The 19,001-nt window shown below is 40.1% G+C and overlaps 1 protein-coding gene across 1 annotated transcript in view; it reads right to left on the bottom strand.

Annotated features, from left to right (window-relative positions):
• RFX3 (regulatory factor X3) overlaps window positions 1–19,001 on the bottom strand; it is a 218,501-nt gene that overhangs the window by 68,823 nt on the left and 130,677 nt on the right. The window contains exon 3 of the mRNA XM_065406095.1: window positions 10,632–10,729. Coding sequence (XP_065262167.1) covers window positions 10,632–10,729 — 98 coding nt within the window. The remainder of the gene's footprint in view (window positions 1–10,631; window positions 10,730–19,001) is intronic.

Raw genomic sequence — 19,001 nt, 5'->3', positions numbered from 1 at the left:
TAAAATGATTCCAACCTCCTTTGTAAAGTCTATTGAGATCTATACATGAAAAGCGGTATATAAGAACTAGGAATTTTTATTATTATTATTATTATTTCAAAAGTTTAAAAACCACCAATCTAAGAAGACTGCACATCATACGGAAAACAAACAGACAAAAAAACCCTGTGAAAAAATATTTGGTGGGGAGGGAGTTCCTGGATGTGCGTTCTACTCTTTAATAACACCTCTTCTTGAGAGCTGGAAGCATTCAATCTTGTGCATCACCAGGCATGCCAGTTACTAAAGTTCTGTGCATGCCGTGTTATATTTTACTGTTTATGTACCATTTTCCTCTAGAATTTTTCAAAAAAAAAAATGAATACTAGTAGAAATAAAACTTCAGGGGATAAAAAAATGTTGTTTTACAGAATGACTGAGTTTGTAGCACGTCAAAACAGAAAGCAGATATCCAATTGTGAATTCAGTAAATCTAGGCACTACTGTAATGCTATTACTGAAATAAATTCAAAGTTGCACAGCTGAATTTCTAACAACTGACTATGGGCACCTACATACTGTTACTACACTTATTTAAAAAAAAAATTCTTCAATTTCTACTGTAATACTTTTTTGGGAAAATGTATATAATAATCATGAATAAATGCACTGATACAGAAAGGGTAAATCTTGTTATTGTTCTCCCTTAAGTTTAGACTGTGTGTATGCACACACAGAGAGTGATTTATTTCCAGCAGACTCTATTATTAGGTTTTATGTAAATGTCAAGACTCTGATCTGTTGACTTCTATAAATTAGTGCTCCTGCCATCCCATCATGCCTTAGCCAGTTCCCTAACTCTACGTGACCCTGAATTTTCTTTGAACTACTAATTCAGTAGGTGATCACCATCTTGTATTTATGTTTGTATGTAGGGGTTGATTTTAGTTTTAGAACCACTTTTACTTATATTGTCTTCTTCAAAAATATTTTTTCCTCTGCAATGAATTTTCTTCCTGTTATGTCATGTTTTACTTAAAAAAAGAAGAAGAAAAAAAAGGCAGCCATCTAATTAGACAGTTTTGAAGCTGGTTAAGAATCTGAACTTGAGAATGTGCACTCAAGTTGAGCCTTACAATTATTTTTGTTTGAACCTATATATAAAAATTAGAAATATTCGCACATATTACAGTGACAGTAAAGGGGTAGTACACAACACTTCTGTGTTTAAAATGAGGAAAATGACTTTCTTTGCGATCCTATTAATTTTTCTGTAGTTCTATTCCACATAAGAAATAAAGGTGCATAAATATAAAACTCAGAATTACTCATCAGACTTTTTTGTGGACTATCCAGACTGAGCAGGCAGAAATGTTTGTCAGAAGTTACATTTATATTTTTGAAATGTAGGTTAGCCTTACACAGTACATAAACATTTCTGAAGGGACTTTTCATTGAGCTATATAGTATGGTGGATGTAAATAAAAATATGGATAGTTCCAACTAATGAATAAGGAGCTATGGACCTAGGATTGTGCATGGAGCTGGTAACCCCATCACATAAAACAAATATAGTACAGAAATGAACACCAGCAGCCATATTTGTGTGTCACAGGCTCCAAAAAGACATCAGCTTCACGGGAAGAATATGATAGGCACTGGTCAAAGCCAGATGGAAGCCTATATCCTGAAATGTACCTTGGGTCAAGATCAGATCAGTGATGAAAATCAGATTTTGGAATGTGAGACTAATATATGAAACTACTAAAACTGCTAAAAAAAAGTAAGAAAAAAAAAAGGACAGATATCATCTTGATGTCCTTGTTATCAGTGAGTGTATGTGGACAAGTTCAAATAAATTACATTTCAGAGAAACAAATAAGATCATAATCTACATAATCATAAGCAGATGATAGCCATGAAGCTGGCATAGAAATTCTAAAGTTGAAAAAACTGAGCAGGCCCTAAGCGAGTGGGAATCATTAAATTAAGGAGTTATTGGAACTTGTTTTCAGACTAGATTCTTCAAACTAACAGTCATACAATGTTATGCACCAAACCAGGAAAAGCCTGGAAAAGAAAAAAATTGCTTTTTATGATTTTTTATAGGATGTGTTAACCAAAGTTCTCAAATATTATATCATAGTGACTATGCATGATTTTAATGTAAAGGTTGGAAGTAACAATAATTGGTTGGATAAAGTTCTGGGCAAGTGTGGCAGGGATTTGGACATGAATCAAAATGGTGAACAACTAGTAGAAAGTTGCAGTGTGAATCACCTAGTGATAAGTGGAGCAATACTCCCTTCCCACATAATGAAATCCATAAAGTGACACGGAACTCCCCCGATGGTACTACAAAGAACCAGATACATTGCTTCTGAATTTCAAGGAAGTTTTGCAGCTCACTGGCAGATGTACGTGCATACAGGGGAACAGACATGGGAAGTGACCATAATCTTTGTATCACTAAATTGAAGATCAAGTTAAAGAAGATGAAGAAGGTTAAAAAAAGGCCATGAATCAAGAGTGCAAAATTAGAAGACCCAGACACAAAAAGTGCTTTTCAGCTTGAACTGAAGAACAAGTTCAGTGTTCTCATGGAGTCAAACTGAAGAAAACAAAGACACTGATACTATGTGGGAAGATATCAGAGAATGCTATCTAGAAAGTGCAAAGACAGTCTTAATAGCAATGAAATGTAAAAGGTATGGATGGTCTAGTGATGCACTTGGGAAACAGTGGAAAAAAGAAGTGTAAAGCAAAAACTTACAAATGTTAAGACAAGAAGAGACAAGCAAGTAGCAAGAAGAATACAGAGCTCTAGACAGAAAGATAAAAAAGAGTGCTAGAAGAGATAAAAAGGCATTTATTGATAGAATCTGTCAAGAGGCTGAAGATGCCAGCCAAAGAGATAAATTTACTACTTTGTATAAAACAACCAAACACTAATAGGAAACTCTAGCAGTATTGGAGGCCCTATTAAAGATACAAATGGAAAGACTCTTAGTACAGAACAAGAACAAAGGAAAAGATGAGCAGAACATTTTCAGGCTGTTTTAAATAGACCAAGTCCAAGTGACCTATTAGAAATACATAATGAAGACCTACCACCAGAGCTTGATATTGATTTAGAAGACATTACAATGGAATAAGTTAGAAAAGCCATCAGTAAACTTAAAAATGGGAAAATAGCTGGAGAGAATAACATTACCAGAGAGATGCTTAAAGAAAGTTATGAAACAGCCCAATGGAAGAGGGGCCTTATTGTAAAATTGCCAAAGAAATGCGACTTTACCAACTACAATAACTGGAGAGAAATTATATTACTTTCAGTGTCTAGGAAAATCATGTGCAACATCATCCTGGAACATTTTAAGAAACATATAGATCTCCAACTTATAGAAGAACAAGCAGGTTTTAGACCACTGAGATAATGTGCAGACCATATTGTTGTTCTCAGACATATTACAGAACAAAGTGTAGAATGGCAAGCCCCTCTTGTGATAAATTTTATCAATTTCCAGAAGGTTTCTGACAGTGTACACAGAGACAGTCTTTGGAAAATTATGGCATACGAGGGAATACAGGCAAAAATGATTAAAATCGCAGACCTATATGATAATGTTGAATGTGCAGTCAAAGATGGTGACAAAAATCAATCAATGCTCTGTAGTGACAACAACTGGAGTAAGGCAAAGCTATATTATGTCCCCACTATTGTTTGCATTGGTCACTGACTATGTCATAAGGAAAGTAACCACAGAAGATAAGCAGCAAATTTTATGGACAAATTATAAAGCACAATTTGACTTTGCTTTTGACAATGACATTGTCCTGATTAGTCAACATATCATTTTATGGAAGAAAAGACCCAGCTTTTGGCACAGACAACAAAACAAGTTAGCTTGTTCATCAACAAGGGAATGACAAAAATATATGGCCATCAAACACCCCAAAAGCAACCATCAAAGTAGATGGAGAAAACAACGAAGAAACACCAGAAGTAAGTTATTTTACCTGAGATGTGCAATGATGGTGACACTATGCCATATATCAAGCAATGAATATCAAAAGCAGCACAACTTACATAAATTTGAAAAGATTTGGAAAAGTAGCATGATTGGCACTAACACAAAACTATGAATTTTTAGCACTGGCATCATGTCTGTCCTCATTCATGAAGCAGTGTCATGGAAATCTACAATAGAAATTGATAAGAAGATCAACCCATTCCAAAGTTAATGCCTGCAAAAGATTTTCAGAATTCACTGGGAAGAGAAGTTTCTTGCAACATCAGAAATTCTAAGAAGAGCAGACCAATCTGAAGCATTAAACATGGTATGAAGAGGAAGGTGGACCTTTTCAGGACACACTTTAAGGATGCCACCAACACAATTTCCACATCAAATGATAATACGGAGACAACGTGAACAGAGAAAAAGAGGGTGACCTAGAGAAACATTATGCAGAATAACAGAGCAAGAAGCCAAATCCATTAACGTGACACCCAGAAGCCTGAATAGACCAGCACAAGACTGAAATAAATGGCAGAAACTAGTGGGTGCCTTATGCACCAGAGGGTATGAGAGGATATAGAAATAAAGACGACAAATATAAATTTACATTTAAGATGTTCTAGTTGTATACTGGGGAATGTTAATTTTCTACAATTACTATAGACACTCTCTAATGTGTCTAATATAAATGTTATGTTAATGTGCACAGGTGGTAATTCACCTGCAAAAGAGTCAAGAAATTCAAAGTTATGGCTCCCATAGCAACTGTATCACAACTTTCTTTTACATTTTGGCATGAATCCCGTGTCCCAGTATAAAGCCTGAACAAACAGGTTTTATGCAGGGCGCTCCTTGGGAGCTATACTGAACAGAATCCTTCATTCCCAAGATATGGAAAGGAAATAGTGAAGTTCATGGGCTGCAATAGCCTCCATAGCCCCACCATATGCAAAGTATAGCCAGCAGATCCACACAGAGGTCCCCCATTCTTGCTGGTAGAGAGCAACATTCTCAAACACACAAGGGGTGGCGATTTCTCCAGCATAGACTCTCTAAGATATTGGAAGAGAAACAGATCACATGGCTTGAGGTTGGATAGACTAATAGAATGTCATTGCTTCCAACTATCAAATTTCTCTTTAACTAAAGAAAACGCATAAAAGTCTAAAGAAAGGGTAGAAGGACGGGTGGGTCTACATTGATCAGAGAACAAAAATTACAGGTAAGTAATTTGCTTTTCTCCAGAAGTTAATTATGGTAAATCCACTCCATGTATATTCTATATATAGAATAATTACATAAAATATATCTGCAACAAGAATAACTATATAAGAGAAAACTTACACTAAAACAGGGTTGCATAATAATACATGTAGAAATTCCGTTGTGACATTAAAGAATAATGTTGACAAACCATACAGCCTACATATTACTGATTAAACAGACACTTCCAAAATGTGTTAAGAAGTGAAAATAAATATGTAAGCATAAACAGCAATACAGTTTTTGTACAAGGAGACAAACACTGCAGAATCCAGTATTCAAACCAATATTCCTTACTCATGGAAAGATAAATGTTTTAAAGTCCACCGGACACATAGCATTTAAGAAAACTTTGGACTCATGAAAATTGAGTAATTAAAAAAAAGTTCCCCTGTTTTGAAGCCCATGTTCTCTGAGGACTCTTAATGCAGGGAAGAAGGGATCCACACTGACTACAATATCTCAAAGAAACACGGTTTCTATAGATTAACTAACCATTCTTTCTTTGTGTACGTGTCATCATGGATTCCACTGTAGATGGCTGACACAGAGCATCCTCTTCAGGATGGCAGGCATGAAGAGCACCAGATGCATTAGTCAAACAAGGATGGGAGTACTGCTCTCCTGAATCTGGTATTGGATCTACCAGCCAAGTGCAGTGCACAGTGCTTTACAAATGTGAGCAGACTGCTCCACCTAACAGCCTGGCAGAGTTCAGATACTGGAACATTTCTGAAACAGGCCAAGGATGTTGCTTGAGCTCTGGTAGAGTAAGCCTTGATAGTGGGGGAGGTATATTTGACAGCTGGCAGCAGAGATCAGACACAGTCTAAGTTCCGCCTTGCTGCCACAGGTGGTAAGAGGGAACTGTGGGAGGGTTGTGGCTGCTGTGCCCTTTATGTTCTTGTACGGGAGCACAAGGAAGCACAGGACATTGCTACTGAAAAAAATTCCAAGGAAGAAGGTGGTGATTGCTGGTGCAGTAGGGCTGGATACTATCTGGAAGGGGAAATCGGAGAAATACAGTGCCAATCTCTCCTAGACTCCGATGCCCAGGTAACCATTGTACATACCACTGTGACTGAGAGGAGTCATCAAACCTATAAATTAGCTGTCAGAGTGGATAACAGAGTAATGCTTCAAGTTCTGGGAATGTGGCACACAGTCGTCAACCTCCAGGCTTTACAACTAACCTGTGAATTCCTCTTGGTAAAAGATGGCACTCAGTATGCCTGATTGGGACTGACTTCCTGAAGAAATACCACGCTACTGTGAATTTCACCAGCTGTTCCCGTTCTCTGTTGGGAAGGTGATTTTCCCTGTTCACTACAGATGGCCATGTGGAAGTGCGTGGAGCGGTGGTAGAAAAAAATCTGATGGAGCCTCTAAAATTGAGATGATTATCCCAGGCAGATCAAAGGGTTGGTGCCAAGATGATGAAGGTGGTCTGATTGAGCCCTAACCTTCAAATAGGCTGGAGCTCCTCACTGGACACTCGATTGGTAGAAGCTGATGTGGCAGATCCTGGTGTGGGTAGCCAACGTGTCAACAAAGCCACGGGTCGTTTATCAGGGTATGGTGATTGGCACACTGGAGAGGGGCGTGCTGGTCCTGCAGGAAGATCACAAAACCAAGAACCCAGCTGATGTGAGGAAGTTGAAACCGGACCAGGGACAAGGCAACAAAGGGCTAGGAAGAAAGGCCCAGTGAGATGCAGAAAAGTCAGGACTTGAGTTCAAGTTTAAACAACACAGTCTGAAGCTTGAACAGATGGGAACAGTACAGGAAGTTTTATTAGAATATGCAATTATATTTAGTCATGGTGACCCACCATCTGGGATGCTCTGGGTTAATAAAGTATTGGATCAGTTCTGGGAATGCCAGACCTATCAAACAAACATGTGGAAGGATCCCCATCCATTTTCAGCAGGAGTTCAAGCAATGGCTTGCAAGAAATGGAGGAGATTGGGCTCATTAGGCCCTCTGTGAGCCTGTGGGCTGCTCCCGTGACGTTGGTGTGGAAGAAACATGGAGGTGTGTGGGTCTGTAGGGATTATTATAGACTGAATGATGCAACTGTTAAAGATGCCTATCCCTTGCTCCACACTGACAACACATTGGATCGCCTGGTTAAAGACTGATGGTTCTCCACCCTTGACCTGGGTATTGGCTAATGTAGGTGTATCCAGAAGATAACGCTAAAACAGCATTGTGCACCAAGCAGGGACTTATTGAGCTCAACATGCTGCCATTTGGTCTGTGTAATGTGCTAGGTACATTCCAGAGGCTCATGGATATCGTGTCAGCAGACTTGCAGAGAACATCCTACCAAGTGTACCAGGATGAGATCACTGTGATAGGCCGAACTTTGGAAGAACATCTGCAGAAACTGAAATCAGTACTCAAGAAGTTGAAAGGTGTCAAGCTGAAAGTTAAGGCCACTAAGTGTCAGCTTTTTCTTTAGCGAGGTGACATATTTGGGGCACATGATCTCTATGGAGGGAGCAGGCCCAGATCCAGAGAAGGTGGATATGTCAGAGCATGGCCTGTATCTTGGTATGTAACCGAAGTGCACAGTTTCCTAGGCTTGGCCTCCTACTACAAAAGATCTGCAGCAGATTTTGCTGTCTTGGTCAGCCTCTTACACAAAAGTCCCACCAGATTTGAAGTTCTTTGGAAATGTGGAAGACAACTGGAGAAGATTTAAACAATGTTTGGCACTATATCTGCGAAAAGGGAATAGCAGGTTGGACATCACTGGATTCCATTTCACTGCCACAGATGGTAAGAGGGAACTATGGAAAGGATATGGCTGGTCCAGCTTTTATGCCCTCACATGGGAGCACCAGGAGGCACAGGGTGCATGAACCGTCCGAAGGGACACTGCTATTCAAAAGACTATGATCTCATGAGCACGGGACGCATCCACAACTACACTGGGATTTACACTGACATAAAGAAGAATCTTGGGTTCCATTCCAGGCTCCAGAGGAGAATGTGCTTTAACAGGCAGACTCTTCTGCCCATTTCCCCAAGCATGACCCCTTCTGCCCCATCCCCTCCAAATTGTCCCTGTTCCAGTCCTGTTTCTTCCCCACCTCTGGCTCCTTATCCAGTCCCATTACCCTTACCTATCCAGTCCCAGTCTCCACTGCTCAGGCTTCTCATTCCAGTCCCAGTCTCCTTGCCCATCCATTTCCAGTTCCTCCCTACCCCCAACTCCTTGTCCCCAGTCTCTTTGCCCAGCTAGGCCCAGACCTGCCTGTCCCCCGTGGCTCCTCATCTGAACTGCCTCCGTCCTGGCCTCTAGTGGTTCATCCATGCTCCCTGTGCCCACTGGCTCCAAATGGCAATCTCTTTCCCCAGGCTGCTCATCTAACCTTGGTGCCTCCCCCCAGTCCCTTGTCTCAGGCCAGGTCTACACTACCGCGGTAGTTCGACAGCTGGCAATCGAACTTCCGGGTTCGATTTATCGCGTCTGGTCTGGACACGATAAATCGATCCCGGAAGCGCTCGCCGTCGACTGCGGTACTCCAGCTCGGCGAGAGGAGTACCGCGGAGTCGACGGGGAGCCTGCCTGCCGCGTGTGGACCGCGTCTGAACCGCGGTAAGTTCGAACTAAGGTATGTCGACTTCAGCTACGTTATTCACGTAGCTGAAGTTGCGTACCTTAGTTCGAATTTGGGGGTTAGTGTAGACCAGGCCTTAGTCTCACTGCCCAGTTAATCCCAATCAGGTCCCCTGGCTCTTCATCCGATCTTTCTCCTGGCTGTCTACTGGCTCCCAGTCCCTCTCTCCCCCAGCTCCAGTAGTCTTGCCCAGCCAGTCCCACTCTCTGGCTCAGCCAGTCCCAGTCTCCCCTGGACCCCAGTCCCAGCCTCCTTGCTCAGCCAGTCCCAGTTTCCCTCTCTCCCACAGCCAGCTTGCAGTCCCAGTTTCCACCCCACAGGCTCCTTGTCCCAATCTACTCTCACTGCCACCCCTCCTCAGGGCTGGCTTTTCTTCCCTCTGCATTCAAATCAGGCAGCTTCTTCATCCATGCTGCTTGAGCCCAGCAAGACAGTCACTGAGAGCAGAGGAGAAAGAGACTCCTTGCTCTCAGTTCTGGTCTCACATACAGCATACCCTGTAGGAGTCCAGAACAGCAATTGCAGGGGGAGTTCTGTTCAGCCCTGGGTTGCAGCATGCCACTGAAGACAGAATCTTTGGGAAATGTAGCTACTAAAATCTAAGATGTCTCTTCTGAGCATGTGTGAAATGCAATTTTTCAAAGGATTATAACTTGACTAAATTTTGGCAGATGTTCACTGGGCATGGCAAAAGGCAAATCCCTGAGACAAAGGCTGCCCCTGCGAAATTTCAAGTCTGTGTTCCAAAGAATGGGGGCACTAGGGCGTTTCAAAGGAAAGATAGCCAGAATTTTTTCAGATGGACAAAACAATGTATAATAGCTGAACTGTTCTACTTGAAACTTTTCAGACTAATTTGGCCCAAGGCAGACACCCAACACAAAAAAAGAGAGAAGGAAAACAAGCAGCAAGGCAGTATGTGCAGTGGGTCACTGGGAGAAGGGAGTAGGCATAGGAAGAGAGGAAGACCAAGTTGTGCTGGAAGGTACTGAAAGAGTTAACTTCAGAAGAGTCGCTACACCTGGAAGTAAAGCTGATTCTGCTGTGTCACTTTTGGATTATCAATAAATAAATCTTTGCTGATACCACACATGCTTCTGTGTGCTCTTTGCTCCTAAATGCACTCACACCACAACACAGATGGAAGAGAAAGATAACTGGAGAAGGGGACCATGTAGAGCTAACTGAGACAATGTGACTCTTATTTCCCTCCTGCAAGGGAAAGGACACATCTCATTAAACACAGTAAAAACACATCACTTCTTTTCCACAAGTAATTGTTGTAGTTGCCACAGGTTGATAGTGCAATTGCAAGTAGGATTATAATTGGAAGGGGACGTGGCCCATAACGTAAGTCTTTTTTTACGATATGGTCACTTTATTGCAAAGTTAGATAACCCTTTCTATGGCTAGGATTTAAACTTACCCATAAAACTAAAGGTTAAAAAATATGACAGAATACTGTAGATGTAATTGTTAAGTAGATCCAACTAAAACAGTTGCAGAAATATACCTGTATTAATTTTAAGGCAAAAGTTCTATCTAAAAATATTTAAATGATGTGAATTCATCTCCTATTTTCTCCCAAGAATTATTTCAAATGACACTATAAGGAACAAGCTTTTAACCACTGACAATTTCTCTCATCCACTTAAAAAACTGAAACCAGTAAGATGTCATTAGAGATGTGTATTTAACCACACATCCTGCCAAGTATGGAAATTCCAATTAATAAACTTACATAGCTCCATTTGTGTAGACCGTGTCACTTCCCTCCACATACTGCACCTGTGCTGGGTAGACATGCTGTACCTGCTGCACGGTCTGCACCTGCTGTACCTGTAAAAACAAAACAAAAACAAAAAACCACCAGGCAGTTTATGGGACATGGTATTTTGCAAAAAGAATGTCCAGTGCTAAATGGTTCTAATGGTTACTAAGCAATATGAAATAGTTGGGGCACATGTCTGTTCTAACAGTTATTAAACAATAGAGAATGTGACAGCTGTGGGATAGGACTGCAATTACCACATTACAGTACTGACATCTCAGAGCCACACTCTTGGGAGTGCATGTACTCTCAGTGCCAAAGTCAGAACCACCTGGAAAACAGTAGACCACATATTAGCTCCTTCACAACAGCAGCCTCCTGGAACTCACTCCAGTTCCTTTCTATTTAAATCATAATCTACTCTCAAGAGAACTAGGGAAGGTAGATGAGAAGTGTGGATCAATGCTGTTCATCTATTCTAAGAATTACATTTCCTAGGTAAGTAAGTTTCCTCTGGCCTTGTCTACCCTAGATTTTTGCTCCAGTGCAGCTATACTGATGTAGCTGGGCTGGTATAAATCCCTAGCATAGATGTGATGCACTGGTGTAAAAACTGGCTTGCATTAGTGTGATATACCTGAGTTTCTAATTGAGGTAAGCTGCATCCGTGTGCATCACTTTTTACGTGAATGCTGTTGAAGTGGTGTAACTATATCAAAACCCCCAGTACAGATAAAGCCTTTCTCTGAGTACTGAAAACAGCGTTTCCCCACTTAAACCCACCTTTGCACTCCGCTGCCCCAGGTGTCACCTACTTCAGTAGGCTCAGAACACAATTCCACCCTATATCTGAAAGCCAAGTCAAAAAAGTAATGTTGCATAAATTTATGAATTGAACTTCAGATAGCAACCTTCCCTATCTCAGTGACAGAAATATTTCTTAGAGATGCTGTTGTCAGGCAGCCTTGGACCTGGTAGAATATGCCTTAAGGCCTCCCAACACTCCAATCCCCCTCTAGCATGGTTCTCATTTCATTCTGTGGCTCATCAGGAAGGACTCTTTGAGAACTTCTCAATTAGAACATCTCTATCATCCTGACTACCTCTGCAAAATTCTGACTATAACAGATTTTTTCTACTCTCTTTTCTGGTACTGACTCATTCATTTAGAAAAGAGATTTTGTGACAGATTTATAAAAACTCTTCCCCATATGGACTATAAAGCCTAGATTCTGAAAACAATCCCAAACTTTAATACTGCTGCTAAAGTTTGATAGAAAAATGGAGGTTTTTGACATGACCCTTTTTGAAGGTTAGATTAATTAGTGCTTAACACCAGAAGTTTTGTGAAATATTTCCTTTGTGAACCATTTATACAAAGACAGTACTGCTCTTGCACAGCCTGTTCTTTTGGAAAGAGTACCTGACCTGTTATTTTTCAAAAAATCTTAATCAAGTGGTAAAGATGATTTCATAACAGTACGACAAGACAAGGCTATATACGTTTATTCTCCAACTAATCTTTGGCCTTATAAAAGGGAGACTCAGTAAAGAAGTGAAATGATGAGACCACTATTTAATCCCAGAAAGAAGAATGGGACAAGATCCTTTTGACGGTCACGGAACATGGAAACCCTAACATCACCTGCCAGGAGATTCTACTGCTGTAGTCTGGAGCCCAACAGCTCTGCCTTACTCTTGGGTAGTTCCAAATCCCTGACAAGGTCATTCAGTTCACCTTGTGTTATGAGGTGTGGTTCAGAGGAGGAGGATGGGAGAAAATGTGGGTCCTGTGACATTGATGGTTCAGGACCAGAAGTTTCATCCTCTTCCTCTTCCTCGTCTGACTCAAGTGAGAATGATTCTGGTGCATCAGGAACCGGCAGTCCTTCTCCGTGGGGTACTGGGCGTATAGCTGATGGAATGTTTGGATAATGCACAGTCCACTTTTTCTTCTTTGACACACCTTTCCCAACTGGAGGCACCATGCAGAAGTAACAATTGCTGGTATGATCTGTTGGCTCTCTCCAAATCATTGGCACTGCAAAAGGCATAGATTTCCTTTTCCTGTTCAACCACTGGCGAAGATTTGTTGCACAAGTGTTGCAGCATATGTGTGGGGCCCACCTCTTGTCCTGATCTCCAATTTTGCAGCCAAAATAAAGGTGATAGGCTTTCTTAACCATAGTGGTTATACTGCGCTTTTGTGATGCAAAAGTCACTTCACCACAAACATAGCAGAAGTTATCTGCACTGTTCACACAAGTACGAGGCATCTCTGCTCACTTTGGCTAAACAGAAATGTGTCCCTTTGCAAAATCAAACATTGACAAATAAGAGAGCACGACACTGTATGATTCCTAGAGCTGATATAGGGCAATTTGTTCAGCAGAGTGATGTAAGCTTCGTTATGATTGCATCATCCATGACTTCTAGGAATAACATGATGCAATTCATATCATGTATGACGCAATACCAGCTTCAGATTGCATCATTCATTGTTTTGCCTAAAAAGCAAGTACTGTCCAAACCCAGTCATAGATTTATTCATAGATCCAGTCAAAGATGTATTTTAGTCATTTCTGGTTTAAATTGAGATCCCTTCCCTTTATAACTCACTTATCCCCGCCATTCCCAAGTCAAGGGTCGTATATACTGACCCAATAGCATATCTTGAAAACTAGAGCCAATCAACAATTTTAAGCATCATTTTCGTTCTCAGTGACCCAGAATTAGTAAAGTTTGACTACATTTATTTCAGAAGCATTTTGGCTGTTGAGCAGTGTTACTTGACTTCAAAGCAGATTTTGTGCATGAAAAGAGGTCATACAAATTATTGCATCACACAAAAATCTCTGTTCAAGAGTAATCAAACCTAGTGATGTTTTCATCCTCCTTGAATTCCTGTGCCCTCTATCTTATCCGAAATTGTTAACCCAAATCATAATTGCTCTACAAGCATTGGTGGAATCTGATCCAAAGCCCATTGAAGTCTATGAGAGTAATTTCAACAAGCTTTGAGTCAGTCCTGAAAGCACACTTTTCAACCTTCAAACGTGCCAATATGTTTCATAAGCCATCAAAATTTGCAAAAAGTGGCTGAAATGTGGAATGTGTGTTTTGTTGTGTTTCACATGATAAGTGACAGAAGATTATAATAGTTTTCATGAATAAAGTCTGTTTTTAAGGATTTTTTTTCTCCCTGTGTGAATCATATAAACAAGTTCTGTAATCTGAGATTTAAGAAGAGAGACAAGTTCCATAGTTTCATCCATATTTTAAATAAAAAAAAATTGTAGAAGGATAAATAGTCAGGACTTTAAAAAAAAAGTATACATTCTTGCACTCCTACAGCTTGTTTATTAATTCAATATGCTGAAGCATAAAAATCCTTGCAGCAGTATGAATAAAAAGCAACAGATAATGCTCCACCTACTCTGCCACCTTGCCAGAGAGCATGCTTCAGAGTAAAGGTGGGAGGATGTATGTTGACTTATTTAAAAAAGGCAATGAAACCCTGTTAAGAGTTTAAAATGTTGTAACTAGAAGGTTCCATGGCAGCTGGAAATGACAGTTGAGTGACATCCGGAGTCTGAAAATCAGTTTTTCAGAGTTGTAAGCTCTCAATGAAGCCTTCAGAAAATAAAAAGTTCCTTGCTGGGTCAATATTAGAGACTTGATGCTACTATAGAAAAACAAACACACACGGTCAATATTAGAGACTGCTATAGAAATGAATATGGACTAAGAATATTGCAGTGTATGTTCTTTCTGTGATGCCTACCAAAAGCAATCCAGACTAATGAAGATACTAAGAATGATTCTGAAATCTGAGAAGGGAAAAAAATGCATTATTTATAGGCATGGCAGTTGATATTTTTTAAACTGTTTATAAATAAGAACATAAGAGCGGCCTTACTGGGTCAGAACAAAGATCCATCTAGCCCAGTATCCTGTCTTCCAACAGTGGCCAATGCCAGGTGCCCAGAGGGAATGAACAGAACAGGTAACCATCAAGTGATCCATCCCCTGTCGCCCATTCCCAGCTTCTGGCAAACAGAGGCTAGGGACACAATCCCTGCCCATCCTGGCTAATAGCCATTGATGAATCTATCCTCCATTAACTTATTTAGTTCTTTTTTGAACCCTGTTATAGTCTTGGTCTTCACAACAGTCTCTGGCAAAGAGTTCCAGGTTGTGTGGAAAAAATACTTCCTTTTGTTTGTTTTAAACCTGCTGCCTATTAGGTGACCCCTAGTTCTTGAGTTAGGAGAAGGAGTAAATAACACTTCCTTATTTACTTCTCCACACCAGTCATGATTTTATAGATCTCAATCATATCCCCCCTTAGTCGTCTCTTTTCCAAGCAGAAAAGTCCCAGTTTTATTAATTTCTCCTCATACGGCAGCTGTTCCATACCCCTAATAATTTTTGTTTCCCTTTTCTGAACCTTTTCCAATTCCAATATATCTTTTTTGAGATGGGGTGACCACACCTACACTCAGTATTCAAGATGTGGGCGTACCATGGATTTATATAGAGGCAATATGATATTTTCTGTCTTATTATCTATCCCTTTCTTAATGATTCCCAACATTGTTAGCTTTTTTGACTGCCGCTGCACATTGAGTGGATGTTTTCAGAGAACTATCCACAGTGACTCCAAGATCTCTTTCTTCAGTGGTAGTAGCTAATTTAGACCCCATCATTTTATATGTATAGTTGGGATTATGTTTTCCAATGTGCATTATTTTGCATTTATCAGCCTTGAATTTCATCTACCATTTTGATGCCCAGTCACCCAGTTTATTTTACCCTATTTATTTTATCCTATTTTTCTAATGTTTCCTTCTCAGTGGTTTTAATACAAATACATTTAATTTGAAATTCAAAGTTCCCTGTTGTGCAACATTTCATTTTTATGGTTCAAGACGATTTCTATTTTTGAATTGAATATTTTTATTCGCTTTATTTTTGTTGACAAACATTTACATCCACATACTGTATAAATTAGTGTTCCATTTGTTCCTCTCGGGCAGCATATTTTACTGAAGCATGTAATTTGTTTTGGTATTGTTTTCTTCTGCAAATAATAATAAAAATAATCACTAAAAAGCTACATCAAAATAAGCATTCATTCTGCCTCTCATTCCATTGGGGGCACGCTGATTGCTAACTCCTTCTCCTCTTCCATTTACTCCAGGTTGGAAACAACCAAACTGGAAGAGTCAAAGAAATCTACTGTTAGACCCTTGTTAACCTCATTTGCTTCCTGTGCCAGTCATTTTATTTCCTGTCTTCTGGCATGGCAGTTCCAACAGTTTCCCTGACTATGCTTCCCCCATCCCTAATAGTACCAGTTTTAGAGCTTGAACACTATCAGAATGTCATAAATGTTTCAGTATCTAGTGTAACTTACGCCTCAATAGCTGGTTGCTCTTACACTGTCACACACGCAGGGAGACCAATCAGACAGTTTGAGATTTAAAGGGCCTCTGGTGGACACTCTCTCTGAGCCCCCCAGTCTCTGTTCTACCTCACAAGCAAACAGACCACACTGTTAATTTTTTGTTAATCATTTAAATAAAAGTTGTCAGGCAAAAATGGCATATAAAACAGAAGAGGAAAGGAAAGAAAAAAAATTTCCATAGTACTACAGTCTTACACTGAAAATGGTGATGAGTTTTTCCTCAGGCCAAATTCTCCTCAATGAATTGGGCCCCTATATCTTTGAGGTGATATCTGCTCTCCTTCACCTTCCATCCCTAAATAGAGAGATGTGTCCTACTCAATCTAAGGCTATGTCTGCACTACACCTCACTGGTGGCAGTGTGTAGGATATATGTAGCTACAGACCACAATGAAAATCCTGCTGTGTCCACACTGTAACTACATGTGTTGGTGAAAGGCTCTGGCAGCGGGGAAAAGCTTCAGTAGCTCCCTACTGCTGGAACCTTTCACTATGGTGAGGAAAGCTTTTGATTGGGGGGAGGGATAGCTCAGTAGTTTGAGCATTGGCCTGCTAAACCCAGGGTTGTGAGTTCAATCCTTGAGGGGGCCCACTTAGGAATCTGGGGCAAAATCAGTACTTGGGTCTGCTAGTGAAAGCAGGGGGCTGGACTCAAGGACCTCTCAGGGTCCCTTCCAGTTCTATGAGATAGGTCTCTCTCTCTATATATATATTAAATGACTGATATCAGTTCATGATTACATTTTACACATGCTAAACATGGTTTTGCACTAGGTCCCAATTTTGATTTATAGACGTGCATATCTCTGTCTCAATGATACATCCTCACAATCCTTTCTGCATGCTATGGCTGTGCTCTGAGATGAATATGAAGATTTGTTCAAATTTTGGTGGATGGATGTTTCTCTTTAGAGAGATTACATGATCTATTTTAACTCAGCTCCTCTAATTGCTTGTGTAGTATGAGGCGTGAAGTGGGGGCTAGTGCCAATCCCTTCTATATTTGCTCCCTTATACTTAACAGTGCAAAATAAAATAGGGGAGGGATATGGGTGGAAAATGGACATGTTTGAGGAAACGTGGATTAAGCAAATTCCTTAGCATACTTCTGTAGCACTTAGCTACATCCTCTCCTTTTTAGCCTTATTTCCACTATTAGGGAAGAATAATTTGGCAGTCCACTGCAGCACACATTGTTGCCAGATTGGGTCCAATGTGCTCCCTGTTCTACTCATCATTTTTATCTTGCACTTATATATACACAAAACTTCACATCTCTACTGTGCAGGACCAAGCTCTTTCTCTCTCTCTCTAAACAGACATTTAATGACTTTTATTCCCTGTGTGATCAACTGCATAATTCAATTTTGTGAATCTTTTCAAAGGAGAACAAAATAAATTAGTTTTTTCATGCCATCTTATTAACCTTCATCTGTAGTGTTTATGTTTACTAGTTCTAAAGGCATGTCTCTGGATCCCTCATTACTATTGAGAGGTGTCCTTCAAAGACCACATTATACTTTATTTCATCCTTCTCTATAGTACTACTGTTGTTCAAATAAAAAGTCTCCATTACATATTGGAAAACAGATACTAAAAGTTAAAATTTATTACAGTCTTAATACTAGGAAAGGGTTATATACAAACAGGAAAAAAATAGAAAAACAAGATAGAATCCAGACCTGAAAAAACCCCCATAAATTACTAAGAAAACCCAACATTTACAGGTATGTTAATACACAAAAACACTAAGTTGTGTGTAAGTTAAGGCTGTCCTATATTCAAAGAAACTACCAAACTCAGAGAATTGATAGGTAAGATCCCATGGGAAGCACATTTAAGGGGAAAAAGTTCAGGAGAGTTGGCAGCTTTTTAGAGAGACATAATTAAAGGCACAAGAGCAAACTATACCAATGCATAGAAAAGATAGGAAGAATGGTAAGAGACCACCCTGGCTTACCCAGGCGATCTTCAATGACCTGAAACTCAAAATAGAGTCATACAAAAAGTGGAAACTGGTCAAATTAAGAAGGATGAATATAAATGAACAACACAAGCAGGCAGGGGCAAAATTAGAAAGGCCAAGGCACATGAGATTAAGCTAGCTAGAGACATGAAGAGTAACAAGAAAACATTTTAAAAATACTTTAGAAGCAAAAGGAAGTCCAAAGACAGGATAGGACCACTACTCAATGAGGGAAAGAAAATAGCAGAAAACAGAAACAGTGTCTCAGGACATTCTCATAAGCAAACTAGGGTCATGTGGTCTAGATGAAATTACTATAAGATGGGTGCACAACCAGTTGAAAGACCTATTCAAAGAGTAGTTATCAATGGTTTGTTGTCAAATTGGGAGGGCATATCTAGTGGGACCACACAGGGTTCAGTCCTGGGTCCAGTACTATTCAATATTTTCATTAATAACTGCAATAATGGAGTAGAGAGTATGCTTATAAAATTTGCAGATGACACCAAACTGGGAGGGTTGCAAGCACTTTGGAAGATAGGCTTAAAATTTAAAATGAGCTTGACAAATTAGAGAATTGGTCTGAATTCAACACTTAGGAAGGAAAAATCAAATGCACAACTACAAAATGGGAAATAACTGTCTAGGTGCTAGTACTGAAAAGGATCTGGCTCTTGAAATGGATGACAAACTGAATATGCATCGTCAATGTGATGCAGTTGCAAAAAAGGCCAGAGGCGTAGCGAGCGCCCTCCGTACCCTCCAACTGGAGGGGGCCCCGCAAGGAAGGGGGCCCCTAAAAGTGGCAAAATAAATACCGCATTCCAGTTTCTGCATTGTAAGGGGCCCCGCCCGGACATATGTTCGGAGGGGGCCACGTTCTTTGTTGCTACGACCCTGAAAA

The sequence above is a fragment of the Emys orbicularis genome, chromosome 6, assembly GCF_028017835.1.
Source record: "Emys orbicularis isolate rEmyOrb1 chromosome 6, rEmyOrb1.hap1, whole genome shotgun sequence".
Classification (NCBI taxonomy): Eukaryota; Metazoa; Chordata; order Testudines; family Emydidae; genus Emys; species Emys orbicularis.
Note: the sequence above shows the minus strand (reverse complement) of the source record. Positions and strands in the feature narration are given on the sequence as shown.